At 32.4% G+C, this 22,011-nt stretch overlaps 2 protein-coding genes across 2 annotated transcripts in view; one reads left to right on the plus strand and one right to left on the minus strand.

The window, feature by feature from the left end:
* Positions 1 to 21,056, plus strand: LOC115879340 (SET and MYND domain-containing protein 4-like). The gene is made up of 10 exons (XM_030896116.1): positions 1 to 338; positions 392 to 563; positions 5,437 to 5,757; positions 8,835 to 9,039; positions 10,736 to 10,958; positions 11,019 to 11,148; positions 11,233 to 11,434; positions 17,567 to 17,785; positions 20,653 to 20,868; positions 20,921 to 21,056. The coding sequence occupies exons 1-10, from the start codon at positions 141 to 143 to the stop codon at positions 21,033 to 21,035; spliced, it is 2,001 nt and encodes a 666-aa protein (XP_030751976.1). The 5' UTR covers positions 1 to 140; the 3' UTR covers positions 21,036 to 21,056.
* LOC115879339 (probable inactive peptidyl-prolyl cis-trans isomerase-like 6) overlaps positions 21,041 to 22,011 on the minus strand; it is a 23,154-nt gene continuing 22,183 nt past the window's right edge. The window contains exon 8 of the mRNA XM_030896115.1: positions 21,041 to 21,188. Within this exon, the coding sequence (XP_030751975.1) occupies positions 21,079 to 21,188 (110 nt within the window). The 3' untranslated portion in view covers positions 21,041 to 21,078. The remainder of the gene's footprint in view (positions 21,189 to 22,011) is intronic.

Genomic DNA, 22,011 nt, shown 5'->3' on the forward strand with positions numbered 1-22,011 from the left:
GAATAGAAATTTTCTATAGGTAACGTTAGTACTCGATGCAGTTATTTATATTTAGAATTACGCGAGTCGGTGTACAGAATAAACTTTGCCTAGGCTAATGTTTTTTTACTAAACGATTTTAGTGAGAAAAATACGAAAAAATGTCTGAAAATAAGTTTCTAGATATTGCCTATAAAGATTTGTGCAGCGAGAAAACACTGCAATCTAATTCACAAGGATTCTTCTTGAACTTCGCCGATTTCGTGGTTGAGGAAGTTGGTAAAGCTTGGATAAAAGAAAATTTCAATAAACTGAGATCTGATAATGAAAGAATTAAATTTGTTTACGAGTGTGAAAAAGTAAAAAAAAACATAATAAAGTTGAAAAATATCTATTTATTTATTTCTTTCAGGTAAAAGATTATGTGTTAAATTTTCTATCGAATGTTAAAGAAGTATACAGAGAGAAAAACGCATCATTTTCACAGAAAAAGAGATTGGAAGCTGATCATTTATTAAAACAAAAAGATCCACGAAAAGCTTTGATGTTATATTGTCAAAGTGTATTAAGAGCTCCAAGGACAGGTAGTTGTTCGTACATTCTTCAGCCAAACACTTCTTATCACACTAATTTATTTATTACACGATGCATATTCACAAGATTTAAATATTAAATTAGGATCTTGAAAAAAGTTTTATGTTTCTTTACTGATAGAGAAGAATCCACAAAATAAAAAGTTATTTTTTATAAATACCAACTGCTTGATTCCAAACGGAACTAGCTGAGTTTATCTTCACATTCCTCTTAAAATATTTTATTTTTTTAGAACAACAGTGGTGGGTGCCCAGAAATAAGTGCAAGTATTTTAAGGCGTGGTAGATCTCGATAAAAGAAACATATTTTTTTCTCTTTGTCGTTTAGTCCAAAATAACGAGTTATATTACTTTGGAATTTTTCAAAAATGATTTTTTTCTAAAATTTTGAGAACCAATGGATCTTTTCTAGATTTTGTTTCTTGTAAATTTAATCTAATACCTATATTGCCAAAAAATAAAAACTATAAACATTTCCAAAAAAATTTTCAAAAAATTTCGAATTTTCAAAACAGTTTTTCGCAAAAAAACGATTTTTGGGCCGGGCCGCCACAGATACCATGTCCGGGTAAATCCGGACGTATGGAAACCCTATGTATTATTAATACGATAAATGATGGAGATAAACAATTGTGATTGATTAAAATTTTATTTTAAGATGAAACTTTTGTTAACAACTTTTAAAGCCCTCCATATTAACAACATTCTGAGAATTCCAATGACTAAAGAATCCAAGGACAAATAACACCCGAGAGCAAATTGTGACGATGCCATCAGACAGTGCCGTGGCACATATTTTTCTTAACCTAGCTGTTTGAAGCAATATTTATATTTTTTGATAATTGTTTTGACTACGCCTATGGTGTATCATCCTAATTAATTACAAAACGTATTAAATATTACAAAGTACAAAAACTAGTATCGACGTATAGCACATATCAAGCACATATAGATATTAATTGAAATTGAAGAATAATTATTTGAATTCAATAAGAAAACGCTAAAAGTTGGAGTGGACTGATTTACCTATGAAACGTAACTCCTGGCTCTTTCTTATCGCTGCTGCTTTTATACTTGAAAGCTGAACAACCAATCACCATTATAATAAAGTTTATACAAAGTTTACTACACACAAACTCATTAAAAAATCGCTAAAAAATTGTCGCTGGTGACCAAATCATGACTCATTATTATGTATATATCCTTATATCTTTTTAGTCATTGGAGAATTGAAATAATGACAAAGACAGTTTTGACATCTGTCTAAAGACGGCGGATTAAGAGTTGACCAATTTTGGGTTATGTAAAATTTAGAGTGACAATTTTGATTATGGAAAAGAAATACATATTCTATGAGTTTACTGGTTGCCTGACGATTAACATTAATTTAAAAATAAATCCCCAGCATGAATAATGAACAAAACATTTAAACAAAAATAGACCATAGAAAACAAATTGCTGCATGTGTTAAAAAAACATTTAATCGGCATTAAGAGACAATTTCACTAGTCCGAAAAAGTAGCAAAATAAGCGTTCGGCAATTAACGTTTTATGTAAAACTGGCTAGGTATTTTTACTCACGTGAAGAAGAAAATTAAAGATAAAGGATTATACTATATCCGTATTGTAGCACATTTTTTCAACTTCTTTATATTTAAGATTTTGATGGTCAAACATCAACAAAATATTTCTTATGTTTGGATTAAATTTTTATCGAAAATAAAGACATAATTTAAAATTCCGTTGTAATACGGAAATAGATTAAAGTTTTGTGATTACAGTGATACATAATGTATATGATTTTCTAACAAATTGCTCGCTATTTTATGGCAAATGATGAAGCTCTGCAAACCTTAATCAAAGAACGTGTGTTTGAAATTTTGGGTGTAGCTTAACTTATTTAGTTTTAATTAAGAAAAATATAACAGATAAAAGTAAATAAACAAAATGCGTACTCTTAGATACCTAGGTTCACAAGAGTACGCAAGGTATATGTATACTCAAGAGTATGTATACACAAGAGTATGCATGAAAAATATAAATTAACTCTGGTATAAGATGGCTTATTCTGAACTAAAATATAAAATTCATGACGGAACAAACTAATAGTTTATGAAAAAATTATAAACCGCATAAGTCACAACAAAATTGACTGCCTCCCTGGTAACGGGAGCAGGCTTCATGCCACCATTCCTGGCAACTTTGACACTGCAACCAATCTGAAGTGCTGAAATGTTCGTTGCATCCAGGGCAAATTCTCTTATCATCCTTATTATTCACTTTTTTTGTGTTACGTTTTTCAGCTGTAGATTTGAAAACATTTCTTACACCAGATGTAGGTTTTTTCTTTGCTTGTTCTTCCAACAACTGGTCTTTATATGGTGTAGAAGAAAGAATTTCTGATTTTTTGGACTTTCTTTTTCTTGTCTGTTCATGCTTGGCACTTGGAAAAGACAAAATCATTTTGGGAGTTACTGAAGAAGGGCCAGGAGCATCTAAACTGGTTGCATCTAGTGAAGTAGTGGGTGTTGGACTTTGATAACCTGAATTTTCAGCAACATTTTGTCGATTTTTAGATGCAAATGTAGAAAGCAGTAAATTATCTTCTTCATCCGTTGTTGCTGCATCCTGATTATTGTTGCTTTCAGTTCATCCCATTTCAGGTGCTGCTTCAATATTAGGCTTGTTTGTCACTTCAGCTGGTGCGAAATCATGTTCAGTAAAAACGTCTGGGTTGTATGGATACAGGCCCGTGCAGGCAAAAGATTTCTCACAAATTTGAATGGTTGCTACTTTTGAATAAGCTGCATGGAAGAGAGCGGCCATTTCTTTCATCGTGATAGTTTGGCCAGCGTTGTTCACAATCCACTTATCACATTCATTTGCAAAGGCTGACTTTAATGGGAAGAAAAATCCGCGATCCAAAGGTTGGATCTTGTGGCTGGCTTCCATGGGGAGGCAACGTTAAAAGAATTATGGAATGCTCTCTAGCAAATAAGATGGCTTCTAGCGAACAATGGGACACATGGTTATCTAATATCAATACCACTGGATCAGCTTTGGTTGGCTTTACGAATTCGCAGAAATGTCTTAACCAAGTTACAAACAATTCCGAATTAATATATCTAGTATCCGAAATCATCTTTAATGTACCTACTGGTGCGCCATAAAACAGCTCATCCTTCATGCGCTTTCTGGCGAAAATAAGTCCCGCTGGCACCCAGATACCCGAAGCGCTCATACAGCAGACAGCGGTGACCAATTGGCCTCTTTCGGCAGAGACTACTTTTGAAACAGTTTTTTTACCCTTGGGAGCATAGACCTTGGGAAGTTTGTTTGGGACCGTCGAAAGCCCAGTCTCGTCCATGTTAAAGACTCTATGTGCTGGAGCATTTGTTTTCGAATAAACAGATTTTAAATTTTGAAAGAATCTGTCGCATTGTATTTTATTAAACCCAATAGTGCGAGCTAGGCTACATTTTTCTGGACTCCTCACGGACAATGAATTTCGTGCGGCAAAGGCTTGAACCCAATGTTTGCCCACCATTTTTTTTTCTGTATCAAATCGGTGCGAAATATGATTGACTTCAGCAAACTGGTACGCTAAAGATCTTACATCCCTAACGCGTAATCCATAAAAACGGACATCAAGTTCGCGAATGTGGTCAGCTAATTCTTTCTCTTGTTCTGCCGTAAATACTGGTTTAAACCTTCCCAAACTCTCTGGAACAGTGCCCTAAAAGTTATAAAAATAAAACCCTGTTGAAATGCGACTATTAAGTATAATATACCAAACGTAGCCTTTTTCTGAGCGAAACCTCGTTGACATTGAATGATTTAGCTACTGATCTTTTACTCTCTCCTTTTGCAAAACGTTGTTGAGCTTGGACTAACATTTCATGAGTAAATTTTAGTTCTCGGCCACTTTTTCTTTTATACTTTCCCATTTTGATGTGGATTTGAGTATGGACTATGGATATCTAAAAATAATGTAGTGGGTTCCTAAGAGTACGCGCGTACTCTTTGGTTGCGTACTCTTGGCGACCACGTGAGAATATTACACTAATGGCCTTTTCTAGAGAAAAATGTAACATAACCTTAAAATTGGTACATGATAACCTACTATAGGAGTCGCTTTTTAATGGGTATAAAAGGATTTTTAAAAAAATTGCAAAAACGAGTTTCTTACCGTATTTATATGACCTTAAGCGCGAACACTACTAAACTTTAACATCATTCTCGGAGAAGTATTGGCGGTAACTGAACGCAGCTGACGTGAAATCAGAGTTGCCGAATTTAAAATATGGCGACTTCGTACTCTTAGGGAACGCGTACTCTTAGGCGATCCTCCCCTATATAATTTATATGGTTTTGTAACAAATTGCTCGCTATTTTATGGCAAATGCTGAAGCTATACAAATCTTAATCTAGCCTTAATCAAAGCACGTGTGTGGAATTTTGGATGTGGCTTAACACGACAGGATCGGGCTAAGCCTTAGGCAGATTTCTGAAATATAATACATATATGTTTTCTTCGGCCACATACCCGCTTTACCCGACCCCTGAGGGCAACCCGAAAATACAGCGTAATAGAATAGACTCTTAGACAACCGACACGTGCTAACAAGAGAAAAAAGTTAGTGGCATACATTTTTTTTAGAAATATATTCCAGCGACTACACATACGTTCCTGGTTCTGGTACATCTATCGACACATTTTTAGTATTAAAATATGTCGCATTTATTTTCATTGTCGCAAAATTTCATTCGAATCGCTAAAATATCATTAAATTATTCAATAATACTTATTTTTTAATGTTACAAAATATTAGGTGTTCGTAACTTATGTTGTATTTTATTTTAGGTGCCGATGTACAAATTGATTCAGGATTATCTCTATCGTTAGCACTTTGGGGTAGGTCTCAAGCCCTCATAGAATTAAGAAAATATAGAGAGGCTCTGTCCGACATTCAGCAAGCTTTAAAAGAGAATCTGTCGGGTTCTTATAAAGCTCAAGCTTTTTGGAAAATGGGTATTTGTTATAGAGCCATGAATGATGAAAATAAGGCAAAAGTATCGTATGACTTAGCGGAAAAATTATTAGGCAATGACAAGGAGAAAATTAGACAGTTAAATGAAGATAGAATGAGAAGTTTTCCTAAGGAAGAAGTAACGGTAGATAGTCGTAAGTTCTTATGCAAGGTGTTCAAAAAACATGTGCCATCTCTCATGAAGAAATTTCTCACGCAAAAATATGATTTATTTTTTATATCAACAGAAGTCCGATTCTGCGTTGTTTTGTAGTTACAGGTGGTTAATATTATTTTTTTTTCGATTTATTTTAATTTTCCTCCAAGGGCTTTTAGAGATTCGAATGAAATTTTGAGGGTAAAAGTTATTATAAGTGTTACATGTTTTAGTACTAAAAGAGTGTTGACATATTTACCAGGGACGTGCATGTGCGCTATCACGGAAATATTTTCCTAAAAAAACATGTGCACCACTGACTTTTTTCCCTTATAAACAAAAATTATATAGGCCGTTTAATGCCGATTAAAATTTGTATTTTGATATTTTGATCTCATTCATGAAATAAATGCATTTTTTTTATAAAATAAAAGTAAAATTAATATAATTATTTTTACTTTTATTAATAAGTAATTTTTTTAAACTATTTTATTACTAAATTTTAATAAAATTTGTAATACTGATGTTCAATGCTACCTACAGCACAGCAAATTAAAAAAAATAATGGTATTTAAGATACAGAAGACCAATTTTTTTAAGTTTTAACATTCTGCAACTTTATAACTATGCATTTCCAAACCTATGTTTATAGGAACTTTCTTTTTATATTTTTTTATGAGGAATCAATGAGCACTTATTTAACACTTTGGACAGTTAATGACTTTAAAACAATTTAAATGTAGCTATCATAACCTTGGATTAAGGCAAATTAATAAAATTGTATTTATCTTTTACCTCATTAAATAGACTGAAATCGACAAAATATCAAGAAGCATTTTGTTATAATTTTAACGGCATTAAGTGACCTACACTACTGTGCTAAGAAGAAAAAAAGTCAGTGGCGCACATTTTTGTTAAGAAAAATATTCTAGTGATAAACCATATGTACGTTCCTGGTAAATCTGTGGACACTTTTCTAGCATTAAAATATGCCCCACATATAATAAATTTTACCTAAATTTCATTGGAATAGCTAAAAGCACTTGCAAGAATACTATAACAAATCGAAAAAAATGACTTTAACCCCCTCCCAAGTAGCAAATTTTATTTTATTTTTTATAGGATACCTCAATTCATATAACGTGCTATAAGACCGTAATATGATAGCTTTACAACCAAAAAGGCCCATTTTTATACAACCTTTTAGTAGTATAGAAGTTCTATAAAAAGGGTATACAACTCTTATGCAACTATTTTACACAGCGTTATATAACTATTATAAAACTTGTTTTATTGTGTATTACGTGGTCACATCTAAGAAACAGAACAATAAAAACATTTGATCATTTAGCGAGGTAAAAGAGTATTTTATTTTTTACCGAAGAATATTAGGAGCAAATTATATTTTAACCGTGTCGTAAAATGAATCTAGAGGATGTGGATTGTTAAAAAGGAGACTTTACTCGACAATGAAAATGGCGGGTAGAGCCAGAAGGTACAACAAATATGTAATATAAAAAATCATTAATAGGGTTTGAAAAGTAGGGACAATTTTTGTTGCGCCGAAAATTTTACTGGTAGATTATAGGTATGTATTTGGCAAAAAATTAAAGCGCTTTAATTTCGATTAAGGTTTACGTATAAATTTAAACAATAAAATAAAATAAAATTTTCAAAAATGCTTGTTTTTAATTTAATTAAACACTTTATTCCTGTATGTGGGAATCTTATCACAAAATAGTTCTCAAAAATAACATTTTCAATTTATTTTGATGTTTTTAATTTTGCTTCATATAATGACGGCCATACAAAAATTCTGCCTTAAATGGCGAATTATAATGCAACCATTTTATTATAAACGAATCCCTTAAATAAGTCTTTGTTGTAAAATAAAACGGTATAGGATAAATATCTATCATTACGCAGAATTTCCAGGCACTATAGAACCATTTTGGACATATTGAGATTTGTGACAAATAGATGTTGCCAAATCTCATTAAGTTGATTAGTATTTAAACTAACAAACATGATCAGATTTTCATGGATTCAATCACGCAATGCATTTCATGCGTGCCTGACGAGTGAGCGGCAACCTAAGGACTTGGAAGAACAACAATAAAACAATACAAACATTACTACAGTAAAACTTTTACATCAACGTGGCAACAATGCTTTGAAGAAGCCAGACAATCCGAGAGATTTTGACTTTTGGGAACCCAGGGAATTCTCGGGATTATTTGCCGTAATTTCGAGGAGTTTTTTCTCACATGCTCTTTTTAACTACCACTGCGTTTGTTAACTTTTTTCCAACTTTGTCCAGAATTCATAATAGCTGTAATTGATTATACTCGTACATAGATATTACTTTTGCAGCAACAACAATAACAAAATAAATAACTAGGTATACCATTTAATTTAAAATGAGGTTATATTATACATTACCAGTTTTATAATGTAGATATAACAGCGAATTTATTTTGTTAATCACAATTTTATCAGATAAGGCTATATAACTGGTGTTGTATACAGCACCGTAGTTTAACGCAATAAAACATTCTATCATACAACGTAATACAACTTTAATAAGACAAGTTTAAGGAATTTTTATATGATCTTGTGACTATTAGTTATATGAATATTATAGAACTCTTCCATGATGGGTATAAGAGTCTAATAAAATAATATGTTTGTTATTATATAGCATTGTCTTATTAAGTGTTATATCATACTAAAAGAACTTGTCGTTTAATGCGTTATAGGATACGTTGTAAAAACCACTAGAAAATAGTTTAATATGACAACATTAATTAAAAAACAGAATGGTCGAAACCAAACGCTTAATAAAATCAAGTAGTCCTTAAGGCAACGCTATTCGACTGTGATAAAATAATTCAATCCTTTTAGAATTTCTTTTTGCTACTTGGGCTGTAGCTACGAAACAACGCAGAATCGGTCCTATGAAGAGAGAAAACTTTTATAATCAACTGTATTTATGAATTATCTTCTACTTGTTATAATTTTGCTAGAATAATGAATTGCGACAAAAGGAGTCCATCATATATATCGTATTTATAGAAAAACCGAAATTGTCAACTGAATTTAAACACAACTTACCAAACGCCAGTGGTAAACTGTCAGTAAAAATTTCAAAGGAAGCAGGCCGATATATCATAGCAAATGAAGACATACAATCAGGAGAAACACTGGTGGTTGAGAGTCCATATGTTGCATGTTTGCTTCCAGAAATGTTTGGACTTCAATGTCATCACTGCTTTAAAAAGTAAATTGTATCTAATATACAATTCTATACTTATATACAGGGTGTCCCAGTGTGAGATTTTAGTCTTTGATTAGCAGTTTCTAGAGAACTACAATATCTAGAGCGAAGATTTTTTGCACATCATTGTTTTACAACGACATCTATCGATTAAAAATATTTACAATATGGCGGCACTTCCGGAAATACCAGAAGTTGACAGCAACTTTCTTATTTTAAATGGGTGCCCCCATTTTTTATTACAAACTTAAATTATCTGTAAAATTCTATGAATATTGATGTTAAACACTCTATACCTAACATTTACCATTTTTAAGAAAAAAATATTCAACATTTTTGGACGAAAAAACTACAGACTACCTGTCAAACAATTTTTATAGCATAAAAGTCAAATTTTGTGGTTACCACAGCCGCTGTTGCATAAAGAGAAGACATGTGGCTATCTATTTCATAATTTAAATTGTTCGAATGTCATATATTAGCCGTAGCTGTCATGGAATTGAGCGATTAAAAAATTATCATAAATCATTTTTTTCAAATGGAACCCAACTTTTTTATTTCACGGGATGAAAGGATCTTCAAAATTTTTCTTTTTAACTATACATGTTCCTATACATAGTTAAGATTTAATTTGAAAACGTATATTTTTCTTGATTTTATCTAGCTTCCTTTGACATTAAGTGTCAAACGGTCAGACAATTTATTTCCATCTGTCAGAAAACGAATTATTTGAATCCCTATATTATAAATACTGCCTCCTTAAGAGTTTAAAAAATGTATTTAAAAAAATATATCTCGTGTTTTCGCTTTTTAGTGATATCAAAGATAATTCTACAACTATAATATTCTTTGGTGATATCTAATAGATAATATTATTAATAATTCCGTGTGATTGAAAAAAAAACAGCGCAAAGTTGGCTCGGAAATTATGCTGCTTTTTGAATAAAGCGTCACAATATAACATGGCCAGATCTATTGTTTTACACTTGACGTTTAAAGTCATAGGCTACTGGTTAAAATCAAGAAAAATATACGACGTATATTGTATGCGAAATATATTGACGTTTTAAAACTATATCTTAAATAACTTAAAAACGATTTATTTTAGGTATAAGAACATGTATAGTCTAAAAGTAACGAATTGAAAAACCTTTTCATTAGTGAAATAAAAAAGTGGGTTTCCATTTGAAAAAAATAATTTATGATCATTTTTTAATAGCTCAATTCTATGACAGTTGCGGCCATTATTATATAACATTCGAACAATTTAATTTTTGAAAAAGATAGCCACATGTTTTCTCTTTATGACACAGTGGCTGTGGTAATCACTAAATTTGACGTTTAGGCTATACACATATTTTTGACAGGCAGTTTTTTTTTCTTTCAAAAATTTTAAATATTTTTTTTCTCCAAAACGGTCAATAGTATCAAATAATATCAAAATTCATAAAATTTTACAGAGAATTTAAGTATGTAATAAAAAATGAGGGCACCCATTTAAAATGAGAAACTTGCTGTCAACTTCCGGTATTTCCGGAAGTGTCGCCATATTGAAAATCTTTTTAATCGATAGATCTCGTTGTGAAACTATGATGTGCAAAAAATCTCAGAGCTAGATGTTGTAGTTCTCTAAAAACTTCTAATGCACGCTCAGACTGGGACATCCTGTATAAGTAAATACTTATTCCTTTTCACTTAGTTTAGAATCTCCTATGGGATGTCTCGACTGCTCTAGTGTAGCATTCTGCACATCAAAATGTAGAGATGAGGCTGTATCGACGTATCACAAACACGAATGCAAATATCTGGATCTTTTAATCGGATCTGGAATGAGCATTCTGGCCCATTCTGCATTGAGAATGGTTACGCAAAATGGTTTGAAGAAATCTTTAGATATCTATCACAATAGGAAGAACGAAAAGGCATAAAACAATTATTGAATTAAAGGTATAGAGTATCTATATGTCATAAAACCGTTGTAGATATATGCACTGTGTACTCATGTGCAGCAACGTCCACCTTTAGATTTCTTCCAAAGATCTCTGATGGCTGCGTTTCTTTTAAGATGTTTACAAATGTCAGGATTTTTTCCAAACACATCTAGAGATCAAGGTAAAACATGTTTTTTTAAATATTTCTAGCTATACATATAATCATTATATTTTTCTGTGCTTTATAATACCTACTTTGTTATAGTTGTGCCAACAGAAGAAGGATATCAAATTGGAGAAATGTTGCTTTTCAATTTGCAGATGCTTCAATTCAATGCCCATGAAGTATACGTTACAAAATATACATCTAGTCAGAAAGTTGTGGATTCGAAAATAGTCTATATTGGAGTAGCATTGTATTTAACTACTTCAATATTTAATCACGATTGTCATCCAGCAATGACAAGGTCAGTATATGAAGATTTCACCTTATCACTGAGTGCGCCGAGACGACAACTGTTCGTGCCATCAACTTTGGTACGGCTGATGTCGAAGATGGAGAGCTGGCCTTTGTGGAGCCGTCTCAGATACTGGCTTTTGTCAAAGCTCTGATATTGTAAGATCAGTTATAACCCGCTACAACTCAAGAAAGGGGAACACCCACTAGATCTGTAAGGTTGCGGTGATTGATTTAGGAGGATGTTAAACATTCTACATTCATTATGAAGATTTTCAGCATCATTAAAGTTTGATCTTACATCATACAGCAGCATACACTTTCAAATCCTACTTATACTGGGTGGTGTATCGTCGTTGGAGGCATATGGGAAGGAAATCCTATGCAACTTTTGAACTGTCGCGTAATATTTGCGTATGGGAAATACACATAATACACAATTCAAATTTGAACAATCTTGGACAAGCTTATTTTAACGAATTTAAGAAAAAGTGCATTTATTTTTAAATTGAAACTATACAGGTAGCAATGCAAAACCAGTCAAAACCAACCAAGTCATTGACAACTTAAAATATGTTGGTATTTGTCTGATTTTGCATTATTCGGTTTCAATTTAAAAATAGATACAATTTTTCTAAATTTAGTTAAAATGAGCTTGTTAAAAATTGTTCAAACTTGGCCTGTGTATATACAAACAGTGGAGGCCAAAACATTTAGACAGTTCAAACACAATTAATATAATTCTTCGTAGTCGTTGTAGCATTTTTCATTTCCTTTAATAAAATTGAATTTAAAAATCTATTTTTATTTAAATTTCTTAGTATTGGCGCCATCTATTTGCTAGATGCCAAAGATACCAAACTCCATTTGTTACAGCTCACTTGTCTCGATATTTAATTTTTATTAGCGCATCTATTCGCTAGATGTCAAACTTCATTTATTACAGTCCACTTGTCTTGTTTATTAGCGCCATCTATTCGCTATTTGCCAAACTTCCTTAATTGCATTTCACTTGTCCGAATCTCACTTCGCTGCGGATTGCGATTTTCTGTTCTAATGATTTCGATCATATGATATCACTTTTCTCTCTCTCATTTTGTCTGTGGTGAAAAGGTTTTTTTTGGCTTCGGTTCTGAAACTGAGAAGAAGGTCTTTTTTTCTGAGAATTTGGATCTGAAGAAGACGCGTGTTTCGGCGTCCGACAAATTTTCCAGTGAAAAGCACTCTGAATCCACTTTTCGATTTCCATTGCATGGGTATCCGATTTGGAAATTTGAAAACCTTGTAAAGCATGCAATCCAGAGTATAGATCGTATTTGTTTGGTTTCTTCTTGGAATGATCACCGTAAGTTTATCCGCCATTTTATATAGCCCTATCTAACTAAATTCTATTTCAGTCATTTCCGTTTTTTATTTTGTTTATATGAGTATTTAATTACTGGTTTGGATCGGCATATGGTTTGAATATATTTATGTAAAGCTGATTTTGAGACCGTAAGTTGTTTTTTTTATTGAGTATCTGTCCTGAGAACTATTTTTTATTTATAGAGTAACTACCACATGGTACTCAGTAATTACCACATGGTATGCAGTAATAATGCAGTAATTATTGTATGTTTCACGCACTTTCATTTTGTATGGACTTATGCAGACCTTAAGACAGTGTTCATGACATTACAATCGTTCTTTTGGCTGATATCGAAGACTTCTCCTGCCATAGTCATCTGCATCCACTTCTGTTAGTCTGGAGAATACCTACCTACCTGTTTACATCATAAGAAACTATATACATATAAGTCTCTTAAGTTTGATACTCAAGGTACACTTTTATTTTATAATTTTTGAGACAACAGATTTAATAACCTGGTAAATTATCACTATTTATCCCACATATTGTAGTCAAAATTATTTTTTATTTAACGTTATAAGTTATAATTTGATTCGTACAGTACACTCTTACTTAGCTATGATATTTTATATGAAAATTATTAACACGTATTCATTTTAAAGGTTCTTGTACACGACATGTTTCGAAACATCATCGTATTGAGACATACATAAATTTCACCTGTTTTTATATTAAGTAGCTTACTTAGTTCAAAGAATACAGTTACTAAATTCGAATCTATTTAAAATAACTTGCGGTTTTATTGGGATCACTGTGACTAATTGATGATACTTGTGTTCGTTTTCAATAAATGTTTAATGTAGGATAGTTATTTCTGACTTTTATTCCTGATAAACATAATAGACCCTTAATGCTGTTGATTACTTTATTTTAGCTATGTTGTGATATCGTATTTTTCTTTTTGGTTTCTTACTTTACCACTCTCATAAACAAAGTAAGTGGCGCCCTTTTCACTGTCTTTGACCATACCTATTTGAATTCTTAACATCAATATTAAAATCTCTGCAGCCTATATATTATCATTTTTTTATTTTTTAACAACACTAGAAAGTCACTGAGAGTCAGAAGCCTTACCTACGAACCCAGCTTTCCTCTAACCCTGAGCAACGGATTGATTTTTTTCATTCTATTTGGGTATCGACAGAAAAGTCGTCACATCGTATTCTCTCGTCTGAGAAATCATGTAAATGGATGCATTTACTCTAGTTTTCCAAGTTTGATGGTCCTCACCTCAGGATTTCACCTCTGGACTACCATAAGTTTAGTTTTGCTGAGATTTAATTCCAGGCCCATCTTAGCACTTTCTCTCATCACTCTATCTGACACTATCTTCATTTCTGCCTCTTCTCTCGCTAGTAACGTGCTATTAATGAATTATGAAATAGTTGTGTTTTCATAATTTTAGTGGATATGATCGACACATATTTTTTCGATTTTTTTTATAGTAGTAAATTATTATAAGTAATAATTATTTGTTAGAATATTAGACACGCAGTTGTATTAATCAAAATATACATTTGTGTAGATTGTAGATTGCATGAGAGGGGAGAGGTTAATCACCGCGACCTTGTACATCTACTGTGTCACCCTTTCTTGAGTTATAACTCATAATACAGTCTCAAGGCTTTGACGAAGGCCAGTCTCTAAGCCGGTTTTACAGAGTAGTAGTTTTTTCTCCGATATCAGTCGCACAAAAGTTTACGGCACGAATGGTTATCGTCTCTCTAATTTAGTTAAAATGAGCCTGTTAAAAATTGTTCAAACTTGGCCTGTGTATTTACAAACATTGGAGGCCAAAACATTTAGACAGTTCAAACACAATCAGTATAATTCTTCGTAGTCGTATTCTCTCGTCTGAGAAATCATGTAAATGGATGCATTTACTCTAGTTTTCCAAGTTTGATGGTCCATTGCTTCAGTTAGCAGAGTTTGTAGTGGTGTATTTGTGATTTTCTTGACTTTGGACTTGGTTTAACCATGTAACAGGTGACCTGCCTCTCTGTCGTTTTCCTTCTATACCTTTCCCTGTACTATTAATTTTTCTAGGTTGTCTCCCTCTCGTTTTGTAGTGTGTCCAAAATATTTCAGCATACGTCGGCCACATATTGAAAACAATCTGTCTTTGACCTTTAACTCCTTTAGTATAGATGCATTTGTGCGTTTCTCTGTCCAAGATATACAATTCAAATGCATCTATTCTTCGTACGTCTAATGTTTTCATTGTCCAGGAATCCGCTCCGTACAGAATGACTGAGAATATGAGCGATTTTACTAACATGATCTTCGTATTTCTTGTAATGTGTGTAATATTCTTGTGACGTTACTAATGGCTCCTCGCACAGTATAACGAAATCGGGAAATGCGGGACATTAGCCCAAAAAACAAAAAATTTAATTCATCAAGTTTTTTATATAGATGAATAAAGGACATCCCAGAGTTCCACCATATGAGATATTTCTTGAGTTGACCTCTTAGTCGGGGAGTTATGACGGGTTAAAGTTATGGTTTCCTTAATTTACCAAATCTGTACAAAAATTTCATACAATGAAATTTATTATTTTCAGAAGTTCCCTTGTGTTGTTCAATTCCAACAATTTTTTCCGTAAAGAGAGGTCTTTTACCAACAACAAACCGGAAAAAAATGTCCCAATTTTTTTCAAGTCTAGTTTCTACATATTTATTATGACTTTCAAAAAAACGCTTACATTCGCGCAAGGTTATATATACAAAATATCATAGAGTGAACCTTCTAGTATACTGTTACATATAAATTTCATCCACCTAGATCCGAACCTGGAAGAAAAAAATAAATTTCTTCGGCGATAATTACGTTTTCCATTGATTCGACCGTAGTTTGGTGACATGAAAGAGACAGCAGAACTATTTGTTTCCCTTTACGGTTGGTATTATATGCCTTCAAGTATTCATATGCTTTTGATTCATGGTGCAGATATCTGTGAACGTTCTCAATTTATACCCATCGGCAAAATGTCCGAAGAAGCATCTGAATCAAGAAACAAAGAATTTCGATCGTTCCGCCAAAATTTTTCCAGGAAGAGTGGTCGTAAGGAAACTATTTAAGATATATTGCACAACTTATTGATAGATTCAGATCCTCTACTTTCACATCTGCGACCAAAGTACTCTAAAAATAAAAAAATAGACTTGTTTCTGGAAGCAAAAGAGCTCTTGTATATGGATGGAGAAGAAATTAAGAATAATTTTTAAACATGTTTTATGTAAGAGCCTTACATATTATGTTATTTTGGAATAATATACACTCCACATAAATTATCGCATCACTTATTAATTTGGAAAACTGCAAAGTACTCTTAAATTCTCTTGGTTAACAATAATCTCAAGAGTTATTTGCATTAATAGCAACTTGTTAAGGAATGGAAAGTATATCATAACTCAGGCAGACCTCAGATTTAAGTTTTTCACATAAAAATGTTTGAAGCGTTTCAAGAATAAATACAACGAAAAATATGTGTTGCGAAATTCTTTGTGAGGTGTGTATTATGGTTTCCTTTGTTGAAGTTGAATAGGTTTTTTTCGCATATTATCATATTATTTAATACTGTTAAAAGATATTTGCCACTTGTGTCGTTCTCTTTGAGTTTTGCTTTTGTCTTATCTAATTTATCCCTGATTATTTGAATATTTAGGAATGTTGATTGAGTTTTGACATATTAGCGGGAGATAAATGATTGTTCGATAGTAATTTGATAACGTTTTTGCTCCATAAGAGTTATAAACTCTTCGTAAATAAAAAAAATATACCTGTAAAGTCCTTTTATAAAACTTCGTATTTTTTTTGACCTTCCATTACGCCTTTTTTTGCTCTTTTCGCCCTGTAGCAAAAATTCCTAGTCGTATTATTTAATTTCTGTCAAAAAATTTCAGCAAGAGTAGTGATAACTGAAGAAAAATGCCAATGTCCCAAAATTTTAGTTTTCGTTACACTGTGCCTCGTGCCATTGCTATTCGCCTTTTTATTTCCTTTTCGCACTTTCCTTGGTTACTTAATAGGGATCCCAGGTATACAAATTCCTCTACTTTTTCTATATTTATTAGGTTCGGTCGTGGGAGGATTTCACCTCTTGACTACCATAAGTTTAGTTTTGCTGAGATTTATTTCCAGGCCCATCTTAGCACTTTCTCTCATCACTCTATCTAACACTATTTTCATTTCTGCCTCTTCTCTCGTTAGTTAATTGCTATTATTGAATTATGAAATAGTTGTGTTTTCATAATTTTAGTGGATATGATTATCACATATTTTTTCGATTTTTTTTATAGTAGTAAATTATTATAAGTAATAATTATTTGTTAGAATATTAGACACGCAGCTGTGTTAATCAAAATATATATTTGTGTAGATTGTAGATTGCATGAGAGGGGAGAAGTTAATCACCGCGACCTTATAGATCTACTGTGTCACCCTTTCTTGAGTTATGACTCATAATACAGACTCAAGGCTTTAATAAAGGCCAGTCTCTGAGCCGGTTTTACAGAGTAGTAGTTTTTTCTCCGATATCAGTCGCACAAAAGTTTACGGCACGAATGGTTGTCGTCTCGGCGCACTTAGAGTGTTCTGGTGTTTCACCATTTTCCCCACATGATCGTCATTCGCCGTTGTTTCGTAGCTTCAATCTACTGAGTTGTAAAAATGTCCCAAACTAAAGTTTTAGTTTTCTTTTCACATTTTATTACTTTAGTTTTTATCTTTAGGCATTTTGTGGGGAAAGATATTGTGTTAGTGGCAGCAAGACCAATAAAAGCCAACGAACCAGTTCCAGAAAATTACGGAATGATTTTTACCAGAAAAGTCCTGTCTGATCGACAAAGGACACTCTCATCCAGATACTGGTTCCAATGTCGTTGCTTAGCCTGTACTCAAAATTGGCCAGCCATTGGTATGGGTCTTGAACAAGTCAGTAAGAGATTAAAGTAAGTTCGTGAATATTAAGTTTAATAACAATCAAAATTGTGTTTCAACAATTTTGAAACACCCTGTGGGATATGTTAACAAGGCAAGGAATCTAAAAATCATTTTATCATCTAGATACGTCTTTTTTCGATAGTTTGCTTTTCGATTCATCTCAATAGCTTTATTTTTATTGAAGATATTTGTTTTTGAATAAGACAGTAAAATTAACAACAATTTTAGCATTGGTTTTGGGTCCTCATCAACACACTTAGAAAATAGTGTTTTTTTTTTCAATCGTCACAAAAGTATTTGGACGTGATACGAGATTGGCAGTACAAAAATGTCATCTTAACGCCTTGGCATAAAAGTAAAACACTTTTACGCCTAAACATAAAAGTACGAAAATATATTATTAAACGACATAAAGTGTCAAATTCAACAAGCGTAACCATAGTTTCTCGATATACATATACAATATACAAGGTACAAGGTATTAATTTTAAAGCAAAGGCAAAGGCGTGGTTTTAATATAAAAAATACGAAAAAATGTTAGTGTCTTCTCCAAAAAAAAATAAAGCTATTGAGAAGAATCAGAAACAAACTATCGAGAAAAGATACACCTAGATGATGACATTTTTAAATTCTTTGCTTTGTTAACGCAAAGTGCTCCACAGGGTGTTTCAAATTTTCACCAAAATATCAAAATTTTGTTTTCCCTCGTATAATTAACAGATGACAACTCTCATTTTTAATTAAGAAAGAGTTACTAAAAAGTCAAATATTTCAGCAACAAATTGCTTAAAAAATCATCAAAAACGATCCACAAGAAAACAATACCGGGTGCGTGTCAAAAGTGGCTCACCCCTATACCTTTTTTATTTTTTTAGATAAGAAACCGACATTTGGTATGTTAGTACATGACATAAATTAGGATTGATTGACGTATTCAATTGTTTTCGGTCACTTCCTGTTTCACCGGAAATGACTACAACATTTTATTTTTAAATGGCACCCGTTGTATTTTCTTACTTTATTCGATAGAAAATGACGATATGATGATATATCATATGTTAACTTTTGACATTCTCGCTTAATAAAAAATCGTATTTTAAATTTGAATCTAGAGTGCCACGGCTATGTTAAAACACTAATAATTTTTAATCAAGGAGCCTTGGAAAAATAAATTTGATCGTTTAATGTTTTTAGTGTCTTGTCCTAGCCGGTTAAAAGATGTCCAAATCGTATTTTTAATAATATCTCATTTTTTTCAAATGGAACGAAGGTGGCTCACTAGCATATTTGGAAAATGCATTTTTTTTCTGAATAATTTGATACCACACACTTGGTATTGGGAGTCAAATTTTCGTTACGAGCCGCAAGTTATAACTTCAAATAAACCGTATGCGAAAATGTCAAAAGTTGACATATGATATGTCATTCTATTCAGAATTTCATTTTCTAGTGAATAAAGTCAAAATATACAGAGGGTGTCATTTAAAAATCAAAAGTTGTAGTCATTTCCGGTGAAATAAGAAGTGACCGAAAACAATGAATACGTCAATCAATCCTAATTTAAGTCATATACTACAGTGGTGGCTCGTGAGTATATAGGAAGGTGAGGCTCCATGAGGTTAATAATTTTGTGAAGTAATATAAAGAATGAAGTATTATTCTGCGATGCGTTATCCTTTTTTTAATGGTACCAAACCTATTACGTTTGGTACGAAAAAATATTTGAAAAGTTTTTAAATATTTATTTTTTTGACTCCTTAATATTTATTTGTCTTTTTTCAGTTTGTCTTAGAAAAGGAGTTTCAAGTATAGAAAGAATACGTTATAAATAGGGATTCATTTTAAAGAAAACACTAAAATTCAACTCCGCTTCGGTACTTTAAAATAAATCTTACCGGCGAAGAAAAGCCTAACCTTCAAATTTCAACAGTATTTGTTGCGTGGAATTTTAAAAACTGCTAAAATTCCACCTTACCCTGTGTGATTACAAATACTATATCTAATAGCCATCAAATAATTTAAATTTATAAACACAAACAATTTAAATAATTCTCGCCCTAAATGTCTAAATAAAAATAAAAATATACGCTAATTAATTCACCCATGCTGTTTGTTCTCACCACAACCGGCCAGCCACCGGCACTTTAACTTCCTGAGTCATGCATAGTAGATCGAGACTTTTTCGCATTTTTCAATAGTCAGATGATTTAAACTACCAATGAATACACCCAGCGCCAAATATAGCGCCTCAACCTCGCCTCAACCCTGCGATCGAGAATGCATGCCTTGTCGGTCGTCGGCCGTCGCGTCACATGCTCTTAAATCGTTTCTGCTAATAGGTAGACAACTCGAACTTTCCAAGCTAGAATTGTTTCGCTGTGTGACTCTGTCAAGTCGCGTTTTTTTGGCTGAGTTTACGCGGCTTATGTTGTGTCTGGACCTGGATGTATTTTTAAAATATATATTGTTTAGTTTTATTATGTTGAATGTGTTGTAGAATTGTAATAAATTATACTGGGATTAAATAAAAAGCTAGATACAAAAAAATAAATCGTTCCTTCATTTTAAAGGTGAGGCGCGGCCTCAGAGGCCTACACTGACGAGCCGCCATTGATATACTAACACACAAAATCTCGTTTTTATGACGGAAAAAATAAAAAAAGTTATAGGGGTGAGCCACTTTTGATACGCACCCGGTATATGAAACTTTAAAATACATGAAAATTTTAAGGTGCCCGTTTTTCCTACCGTTGAGTGTATTTCGATTAACGAATCGTTCGGATTAGCGAATGTTTCGATTAGCGTGTATTTCAATTAAATAGCTTGCACTGTAATGACTTTGTTTGATAATAAACTTTATAATTCGTTGCTTTAGATGCCCTACGAGTCAATGCTCCCAAACATTCACATTGCCAGTAGCGAAAGAGTCCTTGCAATGTCCAAAATGCAAGAAAATTGTGAATCTAACTAATAAAATTCTCCTTTTACATTGGTGTGAAGAACAGTATCAACAGGCTTTCCAGTTTATGGATGACCACGAAATGAGGAAAGCTATTGATATATTAACATCGACCATCGATACATTTTATAAGTATTTTTTCTTTGTTTCTTACATTTACAAGCTAAACATTAAGGTTTTTTAGGATCGCTTTACCCCCACATCAGCAAACTCATCTAGCCGAAGAAATGCTTCGTCTGTGCTTGGTACATTTAGGAAACGCGTCTTTCAGTTTGGAAAATCAACCAAAAGAAAAATAAAATTATTTTTATTTTTTTATTATAGATTGTAAAACTATTACATTTATATTGTTATATTAGAAATTGTTGAATCTGTATCATCGGGGTAACACATATTTTTACTGTAAACAATGTTTTTAAAGGTCGGTTCACATATATTGTAGTCTTCCAAGCCTAAAATGGAAAAGACCGTTACTTTTCATAGCTTGTAAATTACGAAAAATAATTTCAAATATTGAATTATTTGGAGCAGATATAAGAATTCTTAAGCAGATCTGATTTAGTTTAACCAAGTTTAATTTAATTTTAATCATTTTTTACTCATCAAACAATATGTTGTTTTTAGTACTTATTATTACTCTCTTAAGGCCCCTACAGATGCTCAGTTTTACAGCTCAGGCCGCCTGTGCAAATCTGATTTGTGCAGTTATATCGAAAGTTATATTAGGATAGTTGAATTCGGCCTGCGCAAACTTTGAAGCCTGAACTAAGCTCGTTAAATTTTTTCAGATTTTTATTTTCAGTTCGTTTATACAGGGTGTCCCAATATTCCCTGGACATAGAACTACGTATGTATTTTGGGAGTCAAAATAACTTCATTAGGGTAAATAGTGTCGATTTACCTAGATATTTTAATAACCGTTATTCCGATTTGAATGGGGTTCTGGATGTCTATGTTTTGCTAAGTGCTTTAACATTTCGCCTTCACAAAAATCAAGAAAAAATATGGATAAAAACTACCACCACCCCTACTTAAATTTTAGTATAAATATTTTACAACTCCACAGACGACCGATTTTTTTTCATAAAACGGTCCTTCTTGTGTTTACTACATTTTTTAACGTCACATCTATACAAAAGTGCTTCGTTTGTCCGTTAGAGGGCATCAATTAAAAATAAACCCGAACATTAAATAATTTAAAATGTATTTATTTTTTTAAGTTTTTTATGAAGCTTATTGTCAAAAATAATAAAATTTGTGATACTAGCATATAAA

This window comes from Sitophilus oryzae, unplaced genomic scaffold, assembly GCF_002938485.1.
Source record: "Sitophilus oryzae breed Bouriz unplaced genomic scaffold, Soryzae_2.0 scaffold_1576_pilon_pilon, whole genome shotgun sequence".
In the NCBI taxonomy this organism is placed as follows: domain Eukaryota; kingdom Metazoa; phylum Arthropoda; class Insecta; order Coleoptera; family Curculionidae; genus Sitophilus; species Sitophilus oryzae.

What these genes read in the sequence shown, in the direction of transcription:
- LOC115879340 (XM_030896116.1), top strand. Translation starts at nt 141, where the DNA reads ATGTCTGAAAATAAGTTTCTAGATATTGCCTATAAAGATTTGTGCAGC. An exon ending in AGAAGTAACGGTAGATAGTC is followed by an intron (nt 5,758 to 8,834) that starts GTAAGTTCTTAT and finishes TCGTATTTATAG; the next exon opens with AAAAACCGAAATTGTCAACT. An exon ending in CAAGTCAGTAAGAGATTAAA is followed by an intron (nt 17,786 to 20,652) that starts GTAAGTTCGTGA and finishes TCGTTGCTTTAG; the next exon opens with ATGCCCTACGAGTCAATGCT.